General features: G+C 53.8%; 1 protein-coding gene across 4 annotated transcripts in view; it reads left to right on the top strand.

Moving 5' to 3' along the window:
• The window catches only part of DOK1 (docking protein 1), a 203,335-nt gene that overhangs the window by 163,511 nt on the left and 18,614 nt on the right, over positions 1-21,210 (top strand). For all 4 annotated transcript variants that reach the window (XR_013608392.1, XR_013608393.1, XR_013608391.1 and 1 more), the window contains exon 4: positions 9,672-9,844. Coding sequence is in view for 1 of the 4 variants with exons in the window: in XM_078678834.1 (XP_078534960.1) it covers positions 9,672-9,844 (173 nt within the window). In the remaining 3 variants the exon portion in view is untranslated. The remainder of the gene's footprint in view (positions 1-9,671; positions 9,845-21,210) is intronic.

The following is a 21,210-nucleotide window of genomic DNA, read 5'->3' as shown; positions in this document are numbered from 1 at the left end:
CCCCTCTTCGACTCTCCCTGACACATGCATGTCTCCGCCTGCCCCTCTTCGCCTCTCCCTGACACATGCATGTCTCCGCCAGCCCCTCTTCTCCTCTCCCTGACACATGCATGTCTCCGCCTGCCCCTCTTCGCCTCTCCCTGACACATGCATGTCTCCGCCTGCCCCTCTTCGACTCTCCCTGACACATGCATGTCTCTGCCTGCCCCTCTTCGACTCTCCTTGACACATGCATGTCTCCACCTGCCCCTCTTCTCCTCTCCTTGACACATGCATGTCTCCGCCTGCCCCTCTTCGCCTCTCCCTGACACATGCATGTCTCCGCCTGCCCCTCTTCGACTCTCCCTGACACATGCATGTCTCCACCTGCCCCTCTTCACCTCTCCTTGACACATGCATGTCTCCGCCTGCCCCTCTTCGACTCTCCCTGACACATGCATGTCTCCGCCTGCCCCTCTTCGACTCTCCCTGACACATGCATGTCTCCACCTGCCCCTCTTCGACTCTCCCTGACACATGCATGTCTCCGCCTGCCCCTCTTCGACTCTCCCTGACACATGCATGTCTCCTCCTGCCCCTCTTCGTCTCTCCCCGACACATGCATGTCTCCGCCTGCCCCTCTTCGCCTCTCCCTGACACATGCATGTCTCCGCCTGCCCCTCTTCGCCTCTCCCTGACACATGCATGTCTCCGCCTGCCCCTCTTCGACTCTCCCTGACACATGCATGTCTCCACCTGCCCCTCTTCGACTCTCCCTGACACATGCATGTCTCCGCCTGCCCCTCTTCACCTCTCCTTGACACAGGCATGTCTCCGCCTGCCCCTCTTCGACTCTCCTTGACACATGCATGTCTCCGCCTGCTCCTCTTCGACTCTCCCGGACACATGCATGTCTCCGCCAGCCTCTCTTCGACTCTCCCTGACACATGCATGTCTCCACCTGCCCCTCTTCGCCTCTCCTTGACACATGCATGTCTCCGCCTGCCCCTCTTTGACTCTCCCTGACACATGCATGTCTCCGCCTGCCCCTCTTCTCCTCTCCCTGACACATGCATGTCTCCACCTGCCCCTCTTCTCCTCTCCCTGACACATGCATGTCTCCTCCTGCCCCTCTTCGACTCTCCCTGACACATGCATGTCTCCACCTGCCCCTCTTCGACTCTCCCTGACACATGCATGTCTCCGCCTGCCCCTCTTCGCCTCTCCTTGACACATGCATGTCTCCGCCTGCCCCTCTTTGACTCTCCCTGACACATGCATGTCTCCGCCTGCCCCTCTTCGACTCTCCTTGACACATGCATGTCTCCGCCTGCCCCCTCTTCGACTCTCCCTGACACATGCATGTCTCCACCTGCCCCTCTTCTCCTCTCCCTGACACATGCATGTCTCCACCTGCCCCTCTTCGACTCTCCCTGACACATGCATGTCTCCGCCTGCCCCTCTTCGACTCTCCTTGACACATGCATGTCTCCGCCTGCCCCTCTTCGCCTCTCCCTGACACATGCATGTCTCCGCCTGCCCCTCTTCGACTCTCCCTGACACATGCATGTCTCCGCCTGCCCTCTCTTTGCCTCTCCCTGACACATGCATGTCTCCGCCTGCCCTCTCTTTGCCTCTCCCTGACACATGCATGTCTCCGCCTGCCCCCTCTTTGCCTCTCCCTGACACATGCATGTCTCCACCTGCCCCTCTTCTCCTCTCCCTGACACATGCATGTCTCCTCCTGCCCCTCTTCTCCTCTCCCTGACACATGCATGTCTCCGCCTGCCCCTCTTCGACTCTCCCTGACACATGCATGTCTCCGCCTGCCCCTCTTCGACTCTCCCTGACACATGCATGTCTCCGCCTGCCCCTCTTCGACTCTCCCTGACACATGCATGTCTCCGCCTGCCCCTCTTCAGCTCTCCTTGACACATGCATGTCTCCGCCTGCCCCTCTTCGACTCTCCCTGACACATGCATGTCTCCGCCTGCCCCTCTTCTCCTCTCCCTGACACATGCATGTCTCCGCCTGCCCCCTCTTTGCCTCTCCCTGACACATGCATGTCTCCACCTGCCCCTCTTCTCCTCTCCCTGACACATGCATGTCTCCGCCTGCCCCTCTTCAGCTCTCCTTGACACATGCATGTCTCCGCCTGCCCCTCTTCAGCTCTCCTTGACACATGCATGTCTCCGCCTGCCCCCTCTTTGCCTCTCCCTGACACATGCATGTCTCCACCTGCCCCTCTTCTCCTCTCCCTGACACATGCATGTCTCCGCCTGCCCCTCTTCAGCTCTCCTTGACACATGCATGTCTCCGCCAGCCCCCTCTTCGACTCTCCCTGACACATGCATGTCTCCGCCTGCCCCTCTTCGACTCTCCCTGACACATGCATGTCTCCGCCTGCCCCTCTTCGACTCTCCCTGACACATGCATGTCTCCGCCTGCCCCCTCTTCACCTCTCCCTGACACATGCATGTCTCCGCCTGCCCCTCTTCACCTCTCCCTGACACATGCATGTCTCCGCCTGCCCCTCTTCGACTCTCCCTGACACATGCATGCCTCCGCCTGCCCCTCTTCGACTCTCCCTGACACATGCATGTCTCCGCCTGCCCTCTCTTCGACTCTCCCTGACACATGCATGTCTCCACGAGCCCCTCTTCGACTCTCCCTGACACATGCATGTCTCTGCCTGCCCCTCTTCGACTCTCCCTGACACATGCATGTCTCCGCCTGCCCTCTCTTCGACTCTCCCTGACACATGCATGTCTCCGCCTGCCCCTCTTCTCCTCTCCCTGACACATGCATGTCTCTGCCTGCCCCTCTTCACCTCTCCCTGACACATGCATGTCTCTGCCTGCCCCTCTTCACCTCTCCCTGACACATGCATGTCTCTGCCTGCCCCTCTTCACCTCTCCCTGACACATGCATGTCTCCTCCTGCCCCCTCTTCGACTCTCCCTGACACATGCATGTCTCCGCCTGCCCCTCTTCACCTCTCCCTGACACATGCATGTCTCCGCCTGCCCCTCTTCACCTCTCCCTGACACATGCATGTCTCCACCTGCCCCCTCTTCGACTCTCCCTGACACATGCATGCCTCCGCCTGCCCCTCTTCGACTCTCCCTGACACATGCATGTCTCCGCCTGCCCCTCTTCACCTCTCCCTGACACATGCATGTCTCCGCCTGCCCCTCTTCGCCTCTCCCTGACACATGCATGTCTCCGCCTGCCCCTCTTCACCTCTCCTTGACACATGCATGTCTCCGCCTGCCCCTCTTCGACTCTCCTTGACACATGCATGTCTCCGCCTGCCCCTCTTCACCTCTCCTTGACACATGCATGTCTCCGCCTGCCCCTCTTCGACTCTCCTTGACACATGCATGTCTCCGCCTGCTCCTCTTCGACTCTCCCGGACACATGCATGTCTCCGCCAGCCCCTCTTCGACTCTCCCTGACACATGCATGTCTCCACCTGCCCCCTCTTCGCCTCTCCCTGACACATGCATGTCTCCGCCTGCCCCTCTTCGCCTCTCCCTGACACATGCATGTCTCCGCCTGCCCCTCTTCGCCTCTCCCTGACACATGCATGTCTCCGCCTGCCCCTCTTCGACTCTCCCTGACACATGCATGTCTCCGCCTGCCCCTCTTCGACTCTCCCTGACACATGCATGTCTCCGCCTGCCCCTCTTCGCCTCTCCCTGACACATGCATGTCTCCGCCTGCCCCTCTTCGTCTCTCCCTGACACATGCATGTCTCCGCCTGCCCCTCTTCGACTCTCCCTGACACATGCATGTCTCCACCAGCCCCTCTTCGCCTCCCCCTGACACATGCATGTCTCCGCCTGCCCCTCTTCGCCTCTCCCTGACACATGCATGTCTCCGCCTGCCCCTCTTTGACTCTCCCTGACACATGCATGTCTCCACCTGCCCCCTCTTCGACTCTCCCTGACACATGCATGCCTCCGCCTGCCCCTCTTCGACTCTCCCTGACACATGCATGTCTCCGCCTGCCCCTCTTCGACTCTCCCTGACACATGCATGCCTCCGCCTGCCCCTCTTCGACTCTCCCTGACACATGCATGTCTCCACCTGCCCCTCTTCGCCTCTCCTTGACACATGCATGTCTCCGCCTGCCCCTCTTTGACTCTCCCTGACACATGCATGTCTCCGCCTGCCCCTCTTCTCCTCTCCCTGACACATGCATGTCTCCACCTGCCCCTCTTCACCTCTCCCTGACACATGCATGTCTCCACCTGCCCCTCTTCGACTCTCCCTGACACATGCATGTCTCCGCCTGCCCCTCTTCACCTCTCCTTGACACATGCATGTCTCCGCCTGCCCCCTCTTCGACTCTCCCTGACACATGCATGTCTCCGCCTGCCCCTCTTTGACTCTCCCTGACACATGCATGTCTCCACCTGCCCCTCTTCGACTCTCCCTGACACATGCATGTCTCCGCCTGCCCCTCTTCGTCTCTCCCTGACACATGCATGTCTCTGCCTGCTCCTCTTCGACTCTCCCTGACACATGCATGTCTCCGCCTGCCCCTCTTCGACTCTCCCTGACACATGCATGTCTCCGCCTGCCCCTCTTTGACTCTCCCTGACACATGCATGTCTCCGCCTGCCCCTCTTCGACTCTCCCTGACACATGCATGTCTCCGCCTGCCCCTCTTCACCTCTCCTTGACACATGCATGTCTCCGCCTGCTCCTCTTCGACTCTCCTTGACACATGCATGTCTCCGCCTGCTCCTCTTCGACTCTCCTTGACACATGCATGTCTCCGCCTGCTCCTCTTCGACTCTCCTTGACACATGCATGTCTCCGCCTGCCCCTCTTCGACTCTCCTTGACACATGCATGTCTCCGCCTGCTCCTCTTCGACTCTCCCGGACACATGCATGTCTCCGCCTGCCCCTCTTCGACTCTCCCGGACACATGCATGTCTCCGCCTGCCCCTCTTCACCTCTCCCTGACACATGCATGTCTCCGCCAGCCCCTCTTTGCCTCAGGTCAAAGGTCTTCTGGTGGCATCTGATCATGACTAATATATGTAATTGTGGGCCTGCACACCTGTTTTTATCAGTATTTCACCTAAAGTCTACACTGTGTGAAAAATGTTTTGCGTGCTGACAAGAAGCCCTCAAATCACAAATAAATTACTAGAGAGCGTAGGGAAAACCCTACGCTACTTGTCGCACGGTTATAGGCAGAGGGCCTCTATATAGTATTCAAAAGATCAATCATTAAAGTGATACATTCTTATTTCCTGGTTTATTTTTGTACATTAAATCATGATTTGTCATGCAGTTTCGATATCAATGTATTTCAAAGTGAAGACGTTGCAACTAGACCGCCTCATCTCTCGCTTTGAAGTAGCTCCAGTGGCCGGTTCGCAGCAGCCATGCTTGGGAGGTGTCTGGAGTCTGCGGCAGACATTGCACTGCCTGCAGCGGGTCACATCTGCTGCAGATGACATATTGGGTCTATCCAGACATCTAAGGGGGCCAGTGCCGGCCAGGGCAAGCAGAAAGAACATTGATCAATCAATCAATCAATCAGGGATTTATAGAGCACATTACTCACCCGTGAGGGCCTCAAGGCGCTGGGCCCATACAGGCCCTCTCTTTCTCTCCTTAGTAGCCTTTGAAAGAAAACACATCATGTCTGTGTGTGTAACATGCTGGAGCCACAACACACATCCCTACTGTGCCACGAGGAGAAAACCATACAATTCAACACACCCAGGGCCCTCGGGTCCGGTGAGGTGCGGATCTGCAACACACGGGGATTACCTTAAAGGGGGTATCACTTTTTAGGCAGTTTCCCTCACCCACCAATGGTGGCTTGCTTCATCATTGGGAATCCCCCTCGCACCATGAATCCTAGTCCAGGTGCGGGCTACAACCCCCTCGCTGCGAAGGAGGAGCTCAGGGATGTTTTAATGGAGCTAATACGGTGTCGTGAGGGGTGCAGTGCAAGTGAAAAGGTCGATTAAAACTAACTACAAGGTTCACCTTTTAAACTTTATTGTGGCTACCCGGTGCTAGAATTAAAAACGCAAATGTACGCCTGAAAACACTAGATTCAGTTGTATAGTGATCGACATGTTTCAGCCAATGACCTGGCCAGTGTTGTGGCCTTCTTCAGGATCAATAAATAGCTACTGCCATGAAAAAAATTGAGTTGACAGGTGAAACAAATGAATGCATTGGTTGTGTTTACTTGCAATACAAAACCAGTGATCCTGAGGAATCAAGAAGGCGGAGTCACCGGTACGACCCGTGGGGGGGGGACATCAACCACATACCAAGCATAGGAAACGATTTCTGATTGTTATAGCAGCCCATATCTGGCAGTTCCACGTTGTTCCAGAGCAAGAGACTCTAAATCTTGGTCCGATTTGGTACTAGCAGCAACATTCAAACAATCATATGCAGTGTCGTATGTTGTTCTAGTATATTTATACATTAGCTAAGGTGGGAACCACTCACCGGCAAAAGTCCGGCATCGTGACCCATCTGACCTAGACGATTTGCCTCAGGTGCAAACGCAGCTCCAACCTGTTGGGTCAAGGTTGTGGCGTTAGGTACACATCAAAGATGTGATGATAGTGACAAGCATACACTAGATACAATCGATCTGGTACAATGCTGTTTATGTCCCCCCCTCACAGGTCGTGCCGGGGAATCCGCCTTCTTGATTCCCCAGGATGACCGGCGCTAGGCATGCAGAGTGTGGGCCTCTGCCCAGGGCCCCGTAGTCAGCCCTCCAACTTGGGGCCTGCACCAATGCGACAGAGTCAGACCACGGCATGAAAGGGGCCACCTTGAAAGTGCGCCACCTTAGGGGGTCCTCCTCCCCTGGCCTCACTGCGATGGTGAAGCAAGGGGAACCCGAGGGGAGGGGGGGGCCCATTCTCAGTTGCAAGAAGACACATTCCTCAAGTTTTTCCGGCAATTAGGCCTCCACCCCCCACCCAAGCAGAGGCACACCCATGCAGAGGCACAGCAGGATGTCATTTGCCCTGCTGTGTACCTCCATGGCAGTATTAACCCTCTCTGGAGACAAGCAACCCTCATACCTTCAGCCCTTGATGAGCTGTTAAGAGGTGCTTGAAGGTGACTGAGAGGGGGGGCAACCCTCACACCTCCAGCCCTTGATGAGCTGTTAAGAGGTGCTCGAAGGTGACTGAGAGGGGGGGCAGCCCGCACACCTCCAGCCCTTGATGAGCTGTTAAGAGGTGCTTCGAAGGTGACTGAGAGGGAGGGGGGGGCAACCCTCACACCTCCAGCCCTTGATGAGCTGTTAAGAGGTGCTTGAAGGTGACTGAGAGGGGGGGGCTGCAGCCCTCAGACCTCCAGCCCTTGATGAGCTGTTAAGAGGTGCTCGAAGGTGACTGAGAGGGGGGGCAGCCCGCACACCTCCAGCCCTTGATGAGCTGTTAAGAGGTGCTTCGAAGGTGACTGAGAGGGAGGGGGGGGCAACCCTCACACCTCCAGCCCTTGATGAGCTGTTAAGAGGTGCTCGAAGGTGACTGAGAGGGGGGGGCTGCAGCCCTCAGACCTCCAGCCCTTGATGAGCTGTTAAGAGGCGCTTGAAGGTGACTGAGGGAGGGGGGGGGGGCAGCCCTCACACCTCCAGCCCTTGATGAGCTGTTAAGAGGAGCTCGAAGGTGACTGAGAGGGGGGGGGCAGCCCGCACACCTCCAGCCCTTGATGAGCTGTTAAGAGGTGCCTCGAAGGTGACTGAGAGGGAGGGGGGGGCAACCCGCACACCTCCAGCCCTCGATGAGCTGTTAAGAGGTGCTTCGAAGGTGACTGAGAGGGAGGGGGGGGCAACCCTCACACCTCCAGCCCTTGATGAGCTGTTAAGAGGTGCTTGAAGGTGACTGAGAGGGGGGGGCTGCAGCCCTCAGACCTCCAGCCCTTGATGAGCTGTTAAGAGGCGCTTGAAGGTGACTGAGGGAGGGGGGGGGGGCAGCCCTCAGACCTCCAGCCCTTGATGAGCTGTTAAGAGGTGCTCGAAGGTGACTGAGAGGGGGGGCAGCCCGCACACCTCCAGCCCTTGATGAGCTGTTAAGAGGTGCTTCGAAGGTGACTGAGAGGGAGGGGGGGGCAACCCTCACACCTCCAGCCCTTGATGAGCTGTTAAGAGGTGCTTCGAAGGTGACTGAGAGGGAGGGGGGGGCAACCCTCACACCTCCAGCCCTTGATGAGCTGTTAAGAGGTGCTTGAAGGTGACTGAGAGGGGGGGGCTGCAGCCCTCAGACCTCCAGCCCTTGATGAGCTGTTAAGAGGTGCTCGAAGGTGACTGAGAGGGGGGGCAGCCCGCACACCTCCAGCCCTTGATGAGCTGTTAAGAGGTGCTTCGAAGGTGACTGAGAGGGAGGGGGGGGCAACCCTCACACCTCCAGCCCTTGATGAGCTGTTAAGAGGTGCTTCGAAGGTGACTGAGAGGGAGGGGGGGGGCAACCCTCACACCTCCAGCCCTTGATGAGCTGTTAAGAGGTGCTCGAAGGTGACTGAGAGGGGGGGGCTGCAGCCCTCAGACCTCCAGCCCTTGATGAGCTGTTAAGAGGCGCTTGAAGGTGACTGAGGGAGGGGGGGGGGGGGCAGCCCTCACACCTCCAGCCCTTGATGAGCTGTTAAGAGGAGCTCGAAGGTGACTGAGAGGGGGGGGGCAGCCCGCACACCTCCAGCCCTTGATGAGCTGTTAAGAGGTGCCTCGAAGGTGACTGAGAGGGAGGGGGGGGCAACCCGCACACCTCCAGCCCTCGATGAGCTGTTAAGAGGTGCTCGAAGGTGACTGAGAGGGAGGGGGGGGCAACCCGCACACCTCCAGCCCTTGATGAGCTGTTAAGAGGTGCTTCGAAGGTGACTGAGAGGGGGGGAGGCAACCCTCACACCTTCAGCCCTTGATGACCCGTTCAGAGGTGCCTGGAGGTGGCTGAGCGGGAGGGGCTGCAGCTTCAGGGGCAGGGGGCTCTATTGAGATGCAAACAGCCCTGAATGTGTCACGTCTTTGCAATGTAGAGGTGCCTCGCACATTCCCTCTCTGCCCAGGGCCTCAAAAATCCTAAAGTCGGCCCTGCTTGCATTGTTTTGATATTTCACTTGTTTACTTCACCCCCTACCCGTCTAGCCCAAGTTGCCCCCTACCTTCCTGTGCTGCTTTCCCCCTTTCCTTCTCTCTGCCCGTTGGCTCCTCACCCTCTCTTCAGTTGCCCCAGTGCCCGCCGTCAGTTTTCGTAATTATAATTTTTGGGAGATTAGGAACAGTAAATTGTTGTGGGCGCCTTCACCTTAAACAAAATGCTGTGACGTTGCTTCTTTTTAAAGGTTTTTATTTGCCAACCCATCTTGGCTGGGCAAATGAAATAACGGCTGTCACATCACACCGATAAATTGAGCCACCCGTGTCATAATGCTGTCATTCCTTTTACTCTTGGGCATGCTGCTAAGCATCTTGCCAGCGCTGCACAGCATTGCCAAAAGGCATCGGCTTACCTTATACAGTCCCAAGGGCGAGGCCAGTTGCCTTGCCAAGGCTTGGTGTTGTCGCTGGCACCGCTCATGTGTGGGGCATCACCATTGGGTGGAGTCCGTCTGGTCCCTCACTGCTCTGATCTGGTCACCCTAGCTGTTGTCCGTCTGGTCTGATGCTGCCTTGTGTTTATTTATTTTTTTAGTGAATGAATTCTGGGTGACGGTGCAGAAGACTGAGGCCGCGGAGCGCTGCGGCCTCCATGGATCCTACGCCCTCAAGGCGGACAAGGAGGGACTGATCCTGAAGGATCCACGGACCAAGCTGCCCCTCTTCACCTGGCCCTACAAGCTCCTACGGCGCTATGGCAGAGACAAGGTGAGGTTAGCCAGGTGCGGGGACTGAGCGCTGGTGCCTGGTGGGCTGGGGTGACAAAACCACTGTGAGAGGTTAGCCTGGCATATGATGTCCACTATTCTAGTGGGCACCTTGCACCAGTCTAAACGACCCTTATTGATGGCGATTGTAAAGTCAACCTTATAGACAAGCTATCCTAGTGGAAGCATGAACCAGCAGTCTTCAGGCTAAGACTTCAGTAGGCGAGTTAAGCAAGTTGTTTTACCATATATAATCCCTTGAATACCAAATGAAAGGACACCACACAAGGTATATATCAAATATATATGTATTTATTTCTAACACAACCCCTCTGCACTGAGGTCAGAGATCGAAGTACATCACAAGTTACTCAATTAGCATACGATAAGTTGCACAAATACAGTTATGCCCTAGGGGCCTCACGAACCATATACTAAGTAAGTGGTATAAGAACCACTTCAGAAATAGTGAGTAGGCCTAGGACCTAGGGAATCGCTGGGGCTACACTAAACAACCAAAGGTTAGGAAGTAGGAGACCCACAGGAGACGCGTGCAGTGTCTAAACACAGTCACGAGTTACCATTGACTTATAATGGAGAACGAAGAAGTTACAAAGTTATTGTTTAAGGGCACTTCCGGATGGACTACGACAAAACCCCTTTAATCTAGGACACTTCGAGAGTCAAGACCCACGGGAGCCCCGGAGTACTCGTGTTACCTCACCCAGGAAAGCCGGGTGCATGGGTGCCTTTTGGTGTCGGGTTTCGCGATGCTTTCAATGGAGATCTGCAAAGAAGTGCTGCAGGCGGCCAGGGGAAGTGTGTCCGGGTGGATCCAAGGGTGGATCGAAGATGTGAAGAACCTGAAAGCAGAGGGGACAGAGTCTGGGTCACTAGCCAGTGACCAGGAAGGAACCAGGCGATATCGCGATGATCTCCGGTGAAAAGGTGAAGCTTGTCTCTGCAGCCACGAGGACCAGGAGGTGTTGACGATGACCAGGAGCTGGATTCGAGCTGTCCCATGAAGGATCTAGTTGACTGCGGTGTCGGTATCCGGACTGGACCCAACAAGCCTTGGCAAACGCAATCCACGCAGGAAGTGAAGATTGGCTTTGGAGCAGACCAGCAAGGTCTGAGGAGCTTTACCTTTGCAGGGAAGCTGGAGCAACCAGGAAAGCAGTTTGGTTTCAAAGATTTGTCTTCAGGGGGCTCACTAGCCAGTGGGATAGCAACCGGGAAGACGCGTTGAGCTGAAATGCAAGAGCAGGCCCCACGCGGAACTCGTGGAGGGCTGAGCTTCGGTGCAAATGGCGCTCGGGTCTGGTGCTTCTCGTACACCAATGCACAACTGCGAGGTTACCTCGGTAGTCAAGCTGTTAGCAAAATGCAGGATGTCCAGGGTGTCCGGTCCCACGTCTCTCGTGTCCGCCACGGGTCTCAGCTTTGCTGTGGATGTGGGTCGGAGTCCGAGAAGTCTGAGAGTCCAGTTCCTGTGTCGCTGAGTCTTCGGGTTCCAGTGGGAGCGTCGACAAAGCAGACCGGCAAGTTACTGGTGGTGCCTGTTTGCACAGGGTGGTCACTCCTTGACCACAAGGGAGATGTCTTCAGTCTTCTAGTCAGAATAGAACGTCGAAGGTTCAAGATTTCTGCATCAAAGTTTCGTTCCAGGATAATCTAAAGTCCTGGGGACACAGCTCCTATCTTTATACTAAGAAAATGGGCTGGATTACTTGCTAGGTCCCTCCTATGGGTGGACCTGGGAAGCGGGTGGTTACACCCCTTTCCATTTGTCCAATTTCGTGCCAGAGCGGGGCTGGAGTGCCCCAGCAACTGGTTTGAACCGGGCTATGCATGGGGCACCTTGTGTGTCCCAGGCAGTGTCTCAAAAAGCATCTGTTGATGCAGCCCTCCATGTCCCAATACACATCAGCCTGTCTGGCACCTCCCTGGACAGGAAACCTATTGTCCAGGCCTCCCCTGCCGGAGTTTCGTCCAACAGCAGGAGGTCAGACTTGTGTCTGTGGCAGCAGCATCCATTTTGTGATGCTAGGGCTCTGTTTAACTTTAACCGGGTAAAGCAGTAACATACGTGTCTTTTCCCTCTAGAAGGGTGGAATGCTACCCCCGCTGCCAGAATTGGCGGGGGATAGTATTCCAAAGTGTTTGACACCTTACACGACATGTTTTGATAAAGCCAAACCAAAGTTAGCATTAACCACGAGGATTATAATGCACTTAAGAGTATATGGTATGGCTATATCATAGAACAGCTATAAGGAGATGGTTCCGAAAGCTGCAGAGGGGCTCAGTTCATGCTAGGGCACCCTCTCACATAAAACCAAGCACTCTGCCTACAGGATTGTCGAGGCCTACCATAGGAGTGACTTATAGGTAGATATAGATATACTATATCTAAGTAAGGGCTGATATACACCACCTTACCCAAGCTGAGTGATCAGCCTATGGTGTCAGTTTGGATGGCCAGCCAGGGGTGGCATAATACATGCTGCAGCCCCGGTAGGCCTTGGATGCACCTATGCCCGGGTACCTATGGTACACTATACTGGGGCTCACAAAGGTGACCCAATACCCAATCAGGTATGTACCTAAAGTACATGGTATCAATTTAGAGAGAGAACAGCTGGGCTGTGGGTCTGATTAGCAGGCCCACAGCCACACTAAAGTCGAAAAAACAGAGAATCACAGCAAAAAGTGGGGGTGACCATAGGAAGGAGACTCTACTCTCCTACAACCACCACGAGACCAGGGGGACCCTCCGGGTCAGAGTTAGTGCTCAAACTTCTGAGGATGAATCTCTGACCCACACTTCTTCAATAACTCACCCACGTACCCAGACTGACACTGACCCTCGTACCCTGACTGAGACTGCTCGGATAACTGACCCTCGTACCCTGACTGACACTGACCCTCGTACCCTGACTGAGACTGATTGGATAACTGACCCTCGTACCCTGACTGACAGTGACCCTTGTACCCTGGCTGAGACTGCTCGGATAACTCACCCTCGTAACCTGACTGACAGTGCTCTGATAACTGACCCTCGTAGCCTGACTGACAGTGCTCTGATAACTGACCCTCGTATCCTGACTGACAGTGCTCAGATAACTGACCCTTGTACCCTGACTGACAGTGCTCTGATAACGGACCCTCGAACCCTGACTGACAGTGCTCTGTTAACTGACCCTCGTACTGTGACACTGGTTCTATGACTCACCAGGGATCTATGACTGACTCTGGCTCTGTGACTGACACTGGTTCTGTGACTGACACTGGCTGTGTGACTGACACTGGTTCTGTGACTGACTGGCTCTGTGACTGACTCTGGCTCTGTGACTGATTCTGGCTCTGTGACTGACTCTGGCTCTGTGACTTACACTGGTTCTGTGACTGACACTGGTTCCTTCCTTGACACTGGTTCTGTGACTGACACTGGTTCTCTCCTTGACACTGGTTCTGTGACTTACATTTGTTCTGTGACTTACACTGGTTCTGTGACTTACACTGGTTCTGTGACTTACACTGGTTCTGTGACTTACACTGGTTCTGTGACTTACACTGGTTCTGTGACTGACACTGGTTCTGTGACTGACACTGGTTCTGTGACTGACACTGGTTCTGTGACTGACACTGGTTCTGTGACTGACACTGGTTCTGTGACTGACACTGGTTCTGTGACTGACACTGGTTCTGTGACTGACACTGGTTCTGTGACTGACAGTGGTTCTGTGACTGACACTGGTTCTGTGACTGACACTGGTTCTGTGACTGACACTGGTTCTGTGACTGACACTGGTTCTGTGACTGACACTGGTTCTGTGACTGACACTGGTTCTGTGACTGACACTGGTTCTGTGACTGACACTGGTTCTGTGACTGACACTGGTTCTGCGACTTACACTGGTTCTGTGACTGACAGTGGTTATGTACCTCACCAGGGATCTGTGACTTACACTGGTTCTGTGACTGACACTGTGTTTTCCCCCCTGAATCTTGTTTGAGATGTGCTCCTATCATAAACACCCACAATGTTATATTTTGTTTTCAAACTTCCCTCCCTTGGGTTTGGCTTTGTTATTTCATGAAAGAAGCCTGCTCGGGGTGTTTTTGAAGCTTGTCCGCCTGTAGCTTGGACTCAGCGGTCCCAGTGGCTGGGGTAGGACACTACTCGCCTCCTCTAGCGCCTCCTGGCCAGAGCGTCGACTCTAATGGTGTTTGTAGGATGACGTTTTACCCTGTATCTCCCCATCCCTTCCAGTGCACGTCTGAGGACCTTTCAGTCTCCGCTGGATGAGACAACACCTCATTATGACTTTCTGTGAATTGGGGGCACGTGGGCGCTCTGCAGGCTCTTTCCCAGATGGTGCGTTAGGTCGTGCCGTTTGCACTGATTTTCAGTGCGGAATATTTGTCCTGTGCTTTATAATCAGCGTGAACGGTGCCACACGCAGCGCAAGAGGGCGGTGCTTCTTTCCGCCGCTCGAGTAGATGTGTTACTTGCGCTGCCGATTTTTTAAATCAAACAGAAGGTTTCTCAACATGAGGACTAACGACCTTTTGCGACTGCCTGTGTTGAGAAATCTCACTGGGAGGTGGTCTTAAGGAAGATTTCCCTTGCTCTGCTCTTAGAGTAGCGTGGAGTTGGAAAAACTCTGCCTCGCTCTTAGAGTAGCGTGGAGTGACAAAAACTCTGCTTCGCTCTCAGAGTAGCGTGGAGTGACAAAAACTCTGCTTCGCTCTTAGAGTAGCGTGGAGTTGGAAAAACTCTGCTTCGCTCTTAGAGTAGCGTGGAGTTGGAAAAACTCTGCCTCGCTCTTAGAGTAGTGTGGAGTGACAAAAACTCTGCTTCGCTCTTAGAGTAGCATGGAGTAGGAAAAACTCTGCTTCGCTATTAGAGTAGCGTGGAGTGACAAAAACTCTGCTTCGCTCTTAGAGTAGCGTGGAGTTGGAAAAACTCTGCTTCGCTCTTAGAGTAGTGTGGAGTGACAACAACTCTGCTTCGCTCTTACAGTAGCGTGGAGTGACAAAAACTCTGCTTCGCTCTTAGAGTAGCGTGGAGTTGGAAAAACTCTGCTTCGCTCTTAGAGTAGCGTGGAGTTGGAAAAACTCTGCCTCGCTCTTAGAGTAGTGTGGAGTGACAAAAACTCTGCTTCGCTCTTAGAGTAGCATGGAGTAGGAAAAACTCTGCTTCGCTATTAGAGTAGCGTGGAGTGACAAAAACTCTGCTTCGCTCTTAGAGTAGCGTGGAGTTGGAAAAACTCTGCTTCGCTCTTAGAGTAGTGTGGAGTGACAACAACTCTGCTTCGCTCTTAGAGTAGCGTGGAGTGACAAAAACTCTGCTTCGCTCTTAGAGTAGCGTGGAGTTGGAAAAACTCGGCTTCGCTCTTAGAGTAGCGTGGAGTGGGAAAAACTCTGCTTCGCTCTTAGAGTAGCGTGGAGTGGGAAAAACTGCTCTGCTCTTAGAATAGCGTGGAGTGGGAAAAACTCTGCTCTGCTATTAGAATAGCGTGGAGTGGGAAAAACTCTGCTTCGCTCTTAGAGTAGCGTGGAGTGGGAAAAACTCTGCTCTGCTCTTAGAATAGCGTGGAGTGGGAAAAACTCTGCTCTGCTATTAGAATAATGTGGAGTGGGAAAAACTCTGCTCTGCTCTTAGAGTAGCGTGGAGTGGGAAAAACTCTGCTCTGTAGCGTGGAGTGGGAAAAACTCTGCTCTGCTCTTAGAATAGCGTGGGGTGGGAAAAACTCTGCTCTGCTCTTAGAATAGCGTGGAGTGGGAAAAACTCTGCTTCGCTCTTAGAGTAGCGTGGAGTGACAAAAACTCTGCGACGCTCCTAGTGTAGCGTGGAGTTGGAAAAACTCGGCTTCGCTCTTAGAGTAGCGTGGAGTGGGAAAAACTCTGCTTCGCTCTTACAGTAGCGTGGAGTGACAAAAACTCTGCTTCGCTCTTAGAGTAGCGTGGAGTTGGAAAAACTCTGCTTCGCTCTTAGAGTAGCGTGGAGTTGGAAAAACTCTGCTTCGCTCTTAGAGTAACGTGGAGTGGGAAAAACTCTGCTTCGCTCTTAGAGTAGTGTGGAGTGGGAAAAACTCTGCCCTGCTATTAGAGTAGTGTGGAGTGGGAAAAACTCTGCTCTGCTCTCAGAGTAGCGTGGAGTGGGAAAAACTGCTCTGCTCTTAGAATAGCGTGGTGTGGGAAAAACTCTGCTCTGTAGCGTGGAGTGGGAAAAACTCAGCTCTGCTCTTAGAATAGCGTGGAGTGGGAAAAACTCTGCTCTGCTCTTAGAATAGCGTGGAGTGGGAAAAACTCTGCTTCGCTCTTAGAGTAGCGTGGAGTGACAAAAACTCTGCTTCGCTCTTAGAGTAGCATGGAGTGGGAAAAACTCTGCTTCGCTCTTAGAGTAGCGTGGAGTGACAAAAACTGTGCTTAGCTCTTAGAGTAGCGTGGATTGACAAAAACTCTGCTTCGCTCTTAGAGTAGCGTGGATTGACAAAAACTCTGCTTCGCTCTTAGAGTAGCGTGGAGTGGGAAAAACTCTGCTTCGCTCTTAGAGTAGCGTGGAGTTGGAAAAACTCTGCTTCGCTCTTAGAGTAGCGTGGAGTGACAAAAACTCTGCTTCGCTCTTAGAGTAGCGTGGAGTGACAAAAACTCTGCTTCGCTCTTAGAGTAGCGTGGAGTGACAAACTCTGCTTTGCTCTTAGAGTAGCGTGGAGTGGTAAAAACTCTGCTTCGCTCTCAGAGTAGCAGGGAGTTGGAAAAACTGCTTCGCTCTTAGAGTAGCGTGGAGTGGGAAAAACTCTGCTTCGCTCTTAGAGTAGCGTGGAGTGGGAAAAACTCTGCTTCGCTCTCAGAGTAGCAGGGAGTGGGAAAAACTCTGCTTCACTCTTAGAGTAGCGTGGAGTGGGAAAAACTCTGCTTCGCTCTTAGAGTAGCATGGAGTGGGAAAAACTCTGCTTCCCTCTTAGAATAGCTCGGAGTAACAAAAACTCTGCTTTGCTCTTAGAATAGCGTGGAGTGGAAAAAACTCTGCTCTGCTCTTAGAGTAGCACAGAGTGGGAAAAACTCTGTTCTGTAGCGTGGAGTGGGAAAAACTCTGATTTGCTCCCACCTGGTGTGCAGAGCTCGGGGAGTCCTCGTGTGCACACCAGAGGGTAGTCCTCGCGTGCACACCAGGGGGGAGTCTTCATGTGCACACCAGGCAGGAGTCCTTGTGTGCACACCAGGGGGAGTCCTTGTGTGCACACCAGTGGGTAGTCCTTGTGTGCACACCAGTGGGTAGTCCTTGTGTGCACACCAGTGGGTAGTCCTTGTGTGCACACCAGTGGGTAGTCCTCGTGTGCACACCAGGGGGAGTCCTCGTGTGCACACCAGGGCTAAGTCCTCGTGTGCACACCAGGGGGTAGTCCTCGTGTGCACACCAGGGGGGGGAGTCTTCGTGTGCACACCAGGGAGAAGTCCTCGTGTGCACACCAGGGGGAAGTCCTTGTGTGCACACCAGGGAGGGAGTCCTCGTGTTACACAAGCGTGTTACTCCCGATGGGCCAGCGGTGGCATCTGTCACAAACCATGAAGTTACGTGCTGAGGATTAACTGCAAGTACCTACGAGTTGTGTTTTGAGGAGGATGAAGGTCGAGGCCAGTCCGCTAATGGAAGCTCCTGGACACCGCTGCGGTCACTGCCCTCTGGTTCCATCTGGAGCTGGAGCACCACTAGGCCTGGGGCGATACTAGTGTTATGGCATCTACGACCCTCTCCGTTGTCAAGTGTTCATTTTGGGGTCGGCATTCAGGGCCTCACTTACAACAATCTGATGCAGGGCAGCGCTGGGTGCCACTTTGCTGCACTGCCATGCGTCAAAAAAAGGGCAGGTTGCGTCATATCTATGAGATGCCGCTCTGTCCTGTCCTCTTACACTGTCCTGTTATCTTACACTGTCCTGTCCTCTTACACTGCGTTGCCCATAGGTGGCTGCCTAGTGCCAACACAGGCACCCTTGCACCAAGGCGCAAGTACGCCCGCATTAAAATCAGGCTGTTTTGTGCAACCCCTGGGGAGACGCAGGGATTTAAAGTATTAGCAGATTTACGCTATTTTGTAAATATGGAAATGTGTCAAAAACCATGGGCGCTGAGTGGGAACACCCACTGCAATGCCCATGGCCCGCCTCCTCTGGGGCAGTGTGAGGCAACGCAGCAACTTGTGCTGATTTGCCTTACACCATATCTAAGAGGCCATGAAAAGCCATGCAGGGTGGCTGTCTGTGGCCTTGTAGATATGGGTCTGCACTGCGAGCCGCAGAATGCCAAAAAACTTGATGCTCTGGCTGCGCACTGGATTTGTAAATAATCCCTGAAATGTACAAATTCATACAATGTATGTGACGGATTAAGATTAAACATCAAATCAAGGATATGCCAAAGTCTTACTCAATGTGGCCTCCATCGCATGAGCTTTAGAGAGAGGCTGTCGTCGGGTCCTTCGGCGTGCTCGGAGAGATGCTTTTCTCACACTGGCTCCAGTTGAGAAGTCTGATAAGTTATTCCAAGTTCATCACCCGGAGGTTGATATGGAGGGTAGGTTTGACGTCAATGGATGAGCGTCAGGCTCGGGCTTTTCCATCGTAAGCGAATAAACTGGATAAGACCTTCCCGGAGTGCGTGGGGCAGCTGGAGCCCCCCATCGCCCCCCCTCCTATGGTCATTCAAAAAGATCGTAAACGCACTTTTACGAGCCATAAAACGTTTCCGGTTTAGGAACCCAAAAGGACTTTGCACCACCGGCCCTACACATGCAGTGCAGGAGGGAAACACAGCATTTGAAACCAGACACAACACCTCCATCTGCTGGCGGTTGGCAGCACTACACCCTTACACGCACACTACAAGACAATTGAGCCATGCCTGGCGGGGTTGTGGGATTAAACATGAATGGGCATATGTATGAGAGGCTTGCGTCACGTTTCCACCACGCAAAGGGGTACGTGCGTGACGCAGGGCTCTGAGTCAGATTTATGAAGCCACTTTGCGTGGCTTTGAGTGCCTTCAAAATCTAGAGGAAGCCAACGCAGAGCAAACTGCTGCTTCACCTTACTGGGTGCAAGAGACTCATTCATGAAAAGTGACGCAACTCCAGCAATGTGTCCTTTCACATGGGGCAAGCCCCATGTGAAAGGGCCTGCGTCAGTCTTACGCCTGCTGTGAGGCAGGCGTAAGAAATTGACGCATTTCAGTCCTAGAAGTGGTGCAGTGAAATCCTATAGATGCCTGGTGGTGCCCGGTGCTGTGTCCCTAGGCCGGTGGTGCCCGGTACTGTATCCCTAGGCCGGTGGTGCCCGGTGCTGTGTCCCTAGGCCTGTGGGGCCTGGTACTGTGTCCCTGGGCCCCGGTACTGTATCCCTAGGCCGGTGGTGCCCGGTGCTGTGTCCCTAGGCCGGTGGGGCCCGGCGCTGTGTTCCTGGGCAGGTGGGCCCCGGTGCTGTGTCCCTAGGCCAGTGGGGCCCAGTGCTGTGTCCCTAGGCCGGTGGGGCCCGGTGCTGTGTCCCTAGGCCGGTGGGGCCCGGTGCTGTGTCCCTAGGCCCATGGGGCCTGGTGCTGTGTCAGTTCAACAAAGAACATTTTTGGGACAAAAGTCATAACATTGGTTCCTATGGGAGAAAAAAATGTTATCGGTTTGCAGGTAAGTAAATGTCCTGCAAGAATAGCTTTTTAGGGTGAGAACCAAGGTTCCCCAAGCTTTAAAAAGGGACTCCAATTGCACCACCGACGGCACTAGGTCGGGCGGGTGCAGAGTACCCGGGCCCAATGCTAGCCAACTGGGCTATCGGGCCTTCGGTCAGGGGCTGCTTATGAGCAGGCCACTGGTTTGTGGGACCAAGCTCCTGAGGTTATCATCACAACTGCATGGAGATCTCCGGTTCGAAGAAAATGCAGCAGGTACATGCAAGGAGGTTTCCTGAGGGTGACCACCGGCAGGAGAGGTAAGTTTGAATCTTGGGGAGTGCCTGGACACCTTCGGTTGGGGCACCCAAGCAAGTGGGGCATCGGGTGCAGGGATGTCTTTAGGCATCGGTTCTTCATACCAGCTCCAGTCGCGGTCAGGGGACCCCTCAGGTTAAGGTCGCAGGCGTAGGTCTGAAGCTCGAGGTAATTCAGAGGGCCAACAGGTACCAGGTCAGGATCGCTGGGGAGATCTTCTCGTGGTGTTGGGCCACTCGAACGCGCACCATGGGCTCGGATGGAGAGTGGTGCCGAAACGTGGAGCCGCCTGGATCCGGGTTCTGTGTTTAAGTCTTTGGTTCAGCAAATTCAGGGCTCACAGGAGACAGTCGTTCTGGTGAAGGCAGGGCAGTTCCTCCGGGTTCTGGATGGCCGCTGGACACATCGGGGTTTCGCTGGTGCAGGTCGAAAACAGATAGGCCGGTAGGGCTGGGGCCAAAGCAGTTGATGTCTACTTCTTTCTTCATGGGCACAGTTTATTTGGTCCTTTTTCTTTCTTCTTCTCGTATGGCGTTTTAGATTCTGAATGAATTTGCCTGATTCATGCCCTTATATAGGTACAATTTGCGTTGCCCTTATATAGGCATAGAAATCAAGCCCTTATTTGGGCATAGCCCATGCAGTCCAAATACAGGCATGGCTACTTCCATCCGTTCATCAACGTCACAACGATTTCTTGGATAACCAGACTCCTAAGCCGTTAGGGACTTCCCCTTGCTTGAATATTGATTTCTCCAAAAACTCAGTTATTTTACAATTAACATCTATTCCTTAGGGGTTCATTCATGACTTTACGTCAAACATGGCATTCCTAAACACTTTTATTTTTTTTATTTATTTATTTTATGAAGCTTGTAAAGCGCCTGGTTACACTAGCTAGTGTGTCCCCGCGCTGTATAGACATGACCTGACTGATTCCTAAAGCTCGTAAATTCTGGGAGCCCATGGTCCTAACATTGCTCTTTGGGGAACAGGATGGTTTTCAGCTCTTTCCGAAAGACGGCCTCTGATGTCTCCAGACGGAGCCTCTGAGGCAATTTATTCCAATGAGTGGCGGTCATGACTCTAAAGGAGCGCCCTCCCATTCTAACTCTATTGAACTTGGGGACGAGAACTTGCCCGGTCCCACTTGATCGTAGTTGTCGGGTAGGGTGGTATCGGTTAAGTAGGTTGTGTAGGTACGTTGGGCCCTTCCCCTGTAGGATACGATGGCCTACACACGGGGCCTTAAAAATCACACGTTCTTTAATAGGCAGCCAGTGCAAGGTTCTGAGCGCCTTCTTAGCTGAGGCTCTTTTAGGAATCATCAGAATCGGGCGAGCAGCCGCATTTTGTATTCGCTGCAGCCTCTGGATGCAC

The sequence above is a fragment of the Lissotriton helveticus genome, chromosome 2_2 (assembly GCF_964261635.1).
Source record: "Lissotriton helveticus chromosome 2_2, aLisHel1.1, whole genome shotgun sequence".
In the NCBI taxonomy this organism is placed as follows: domain Eukaryota; kingdom Metazoa; phylum Chordata; class Amphibia; order Caudata; family Salamandridae; genus Lissotriton; species Lissotriton helveticus.
Note: the sequence above shows the minus strand (reverse complement) of the source record. Positions and strands in the feature narration are given on the sequence as shown.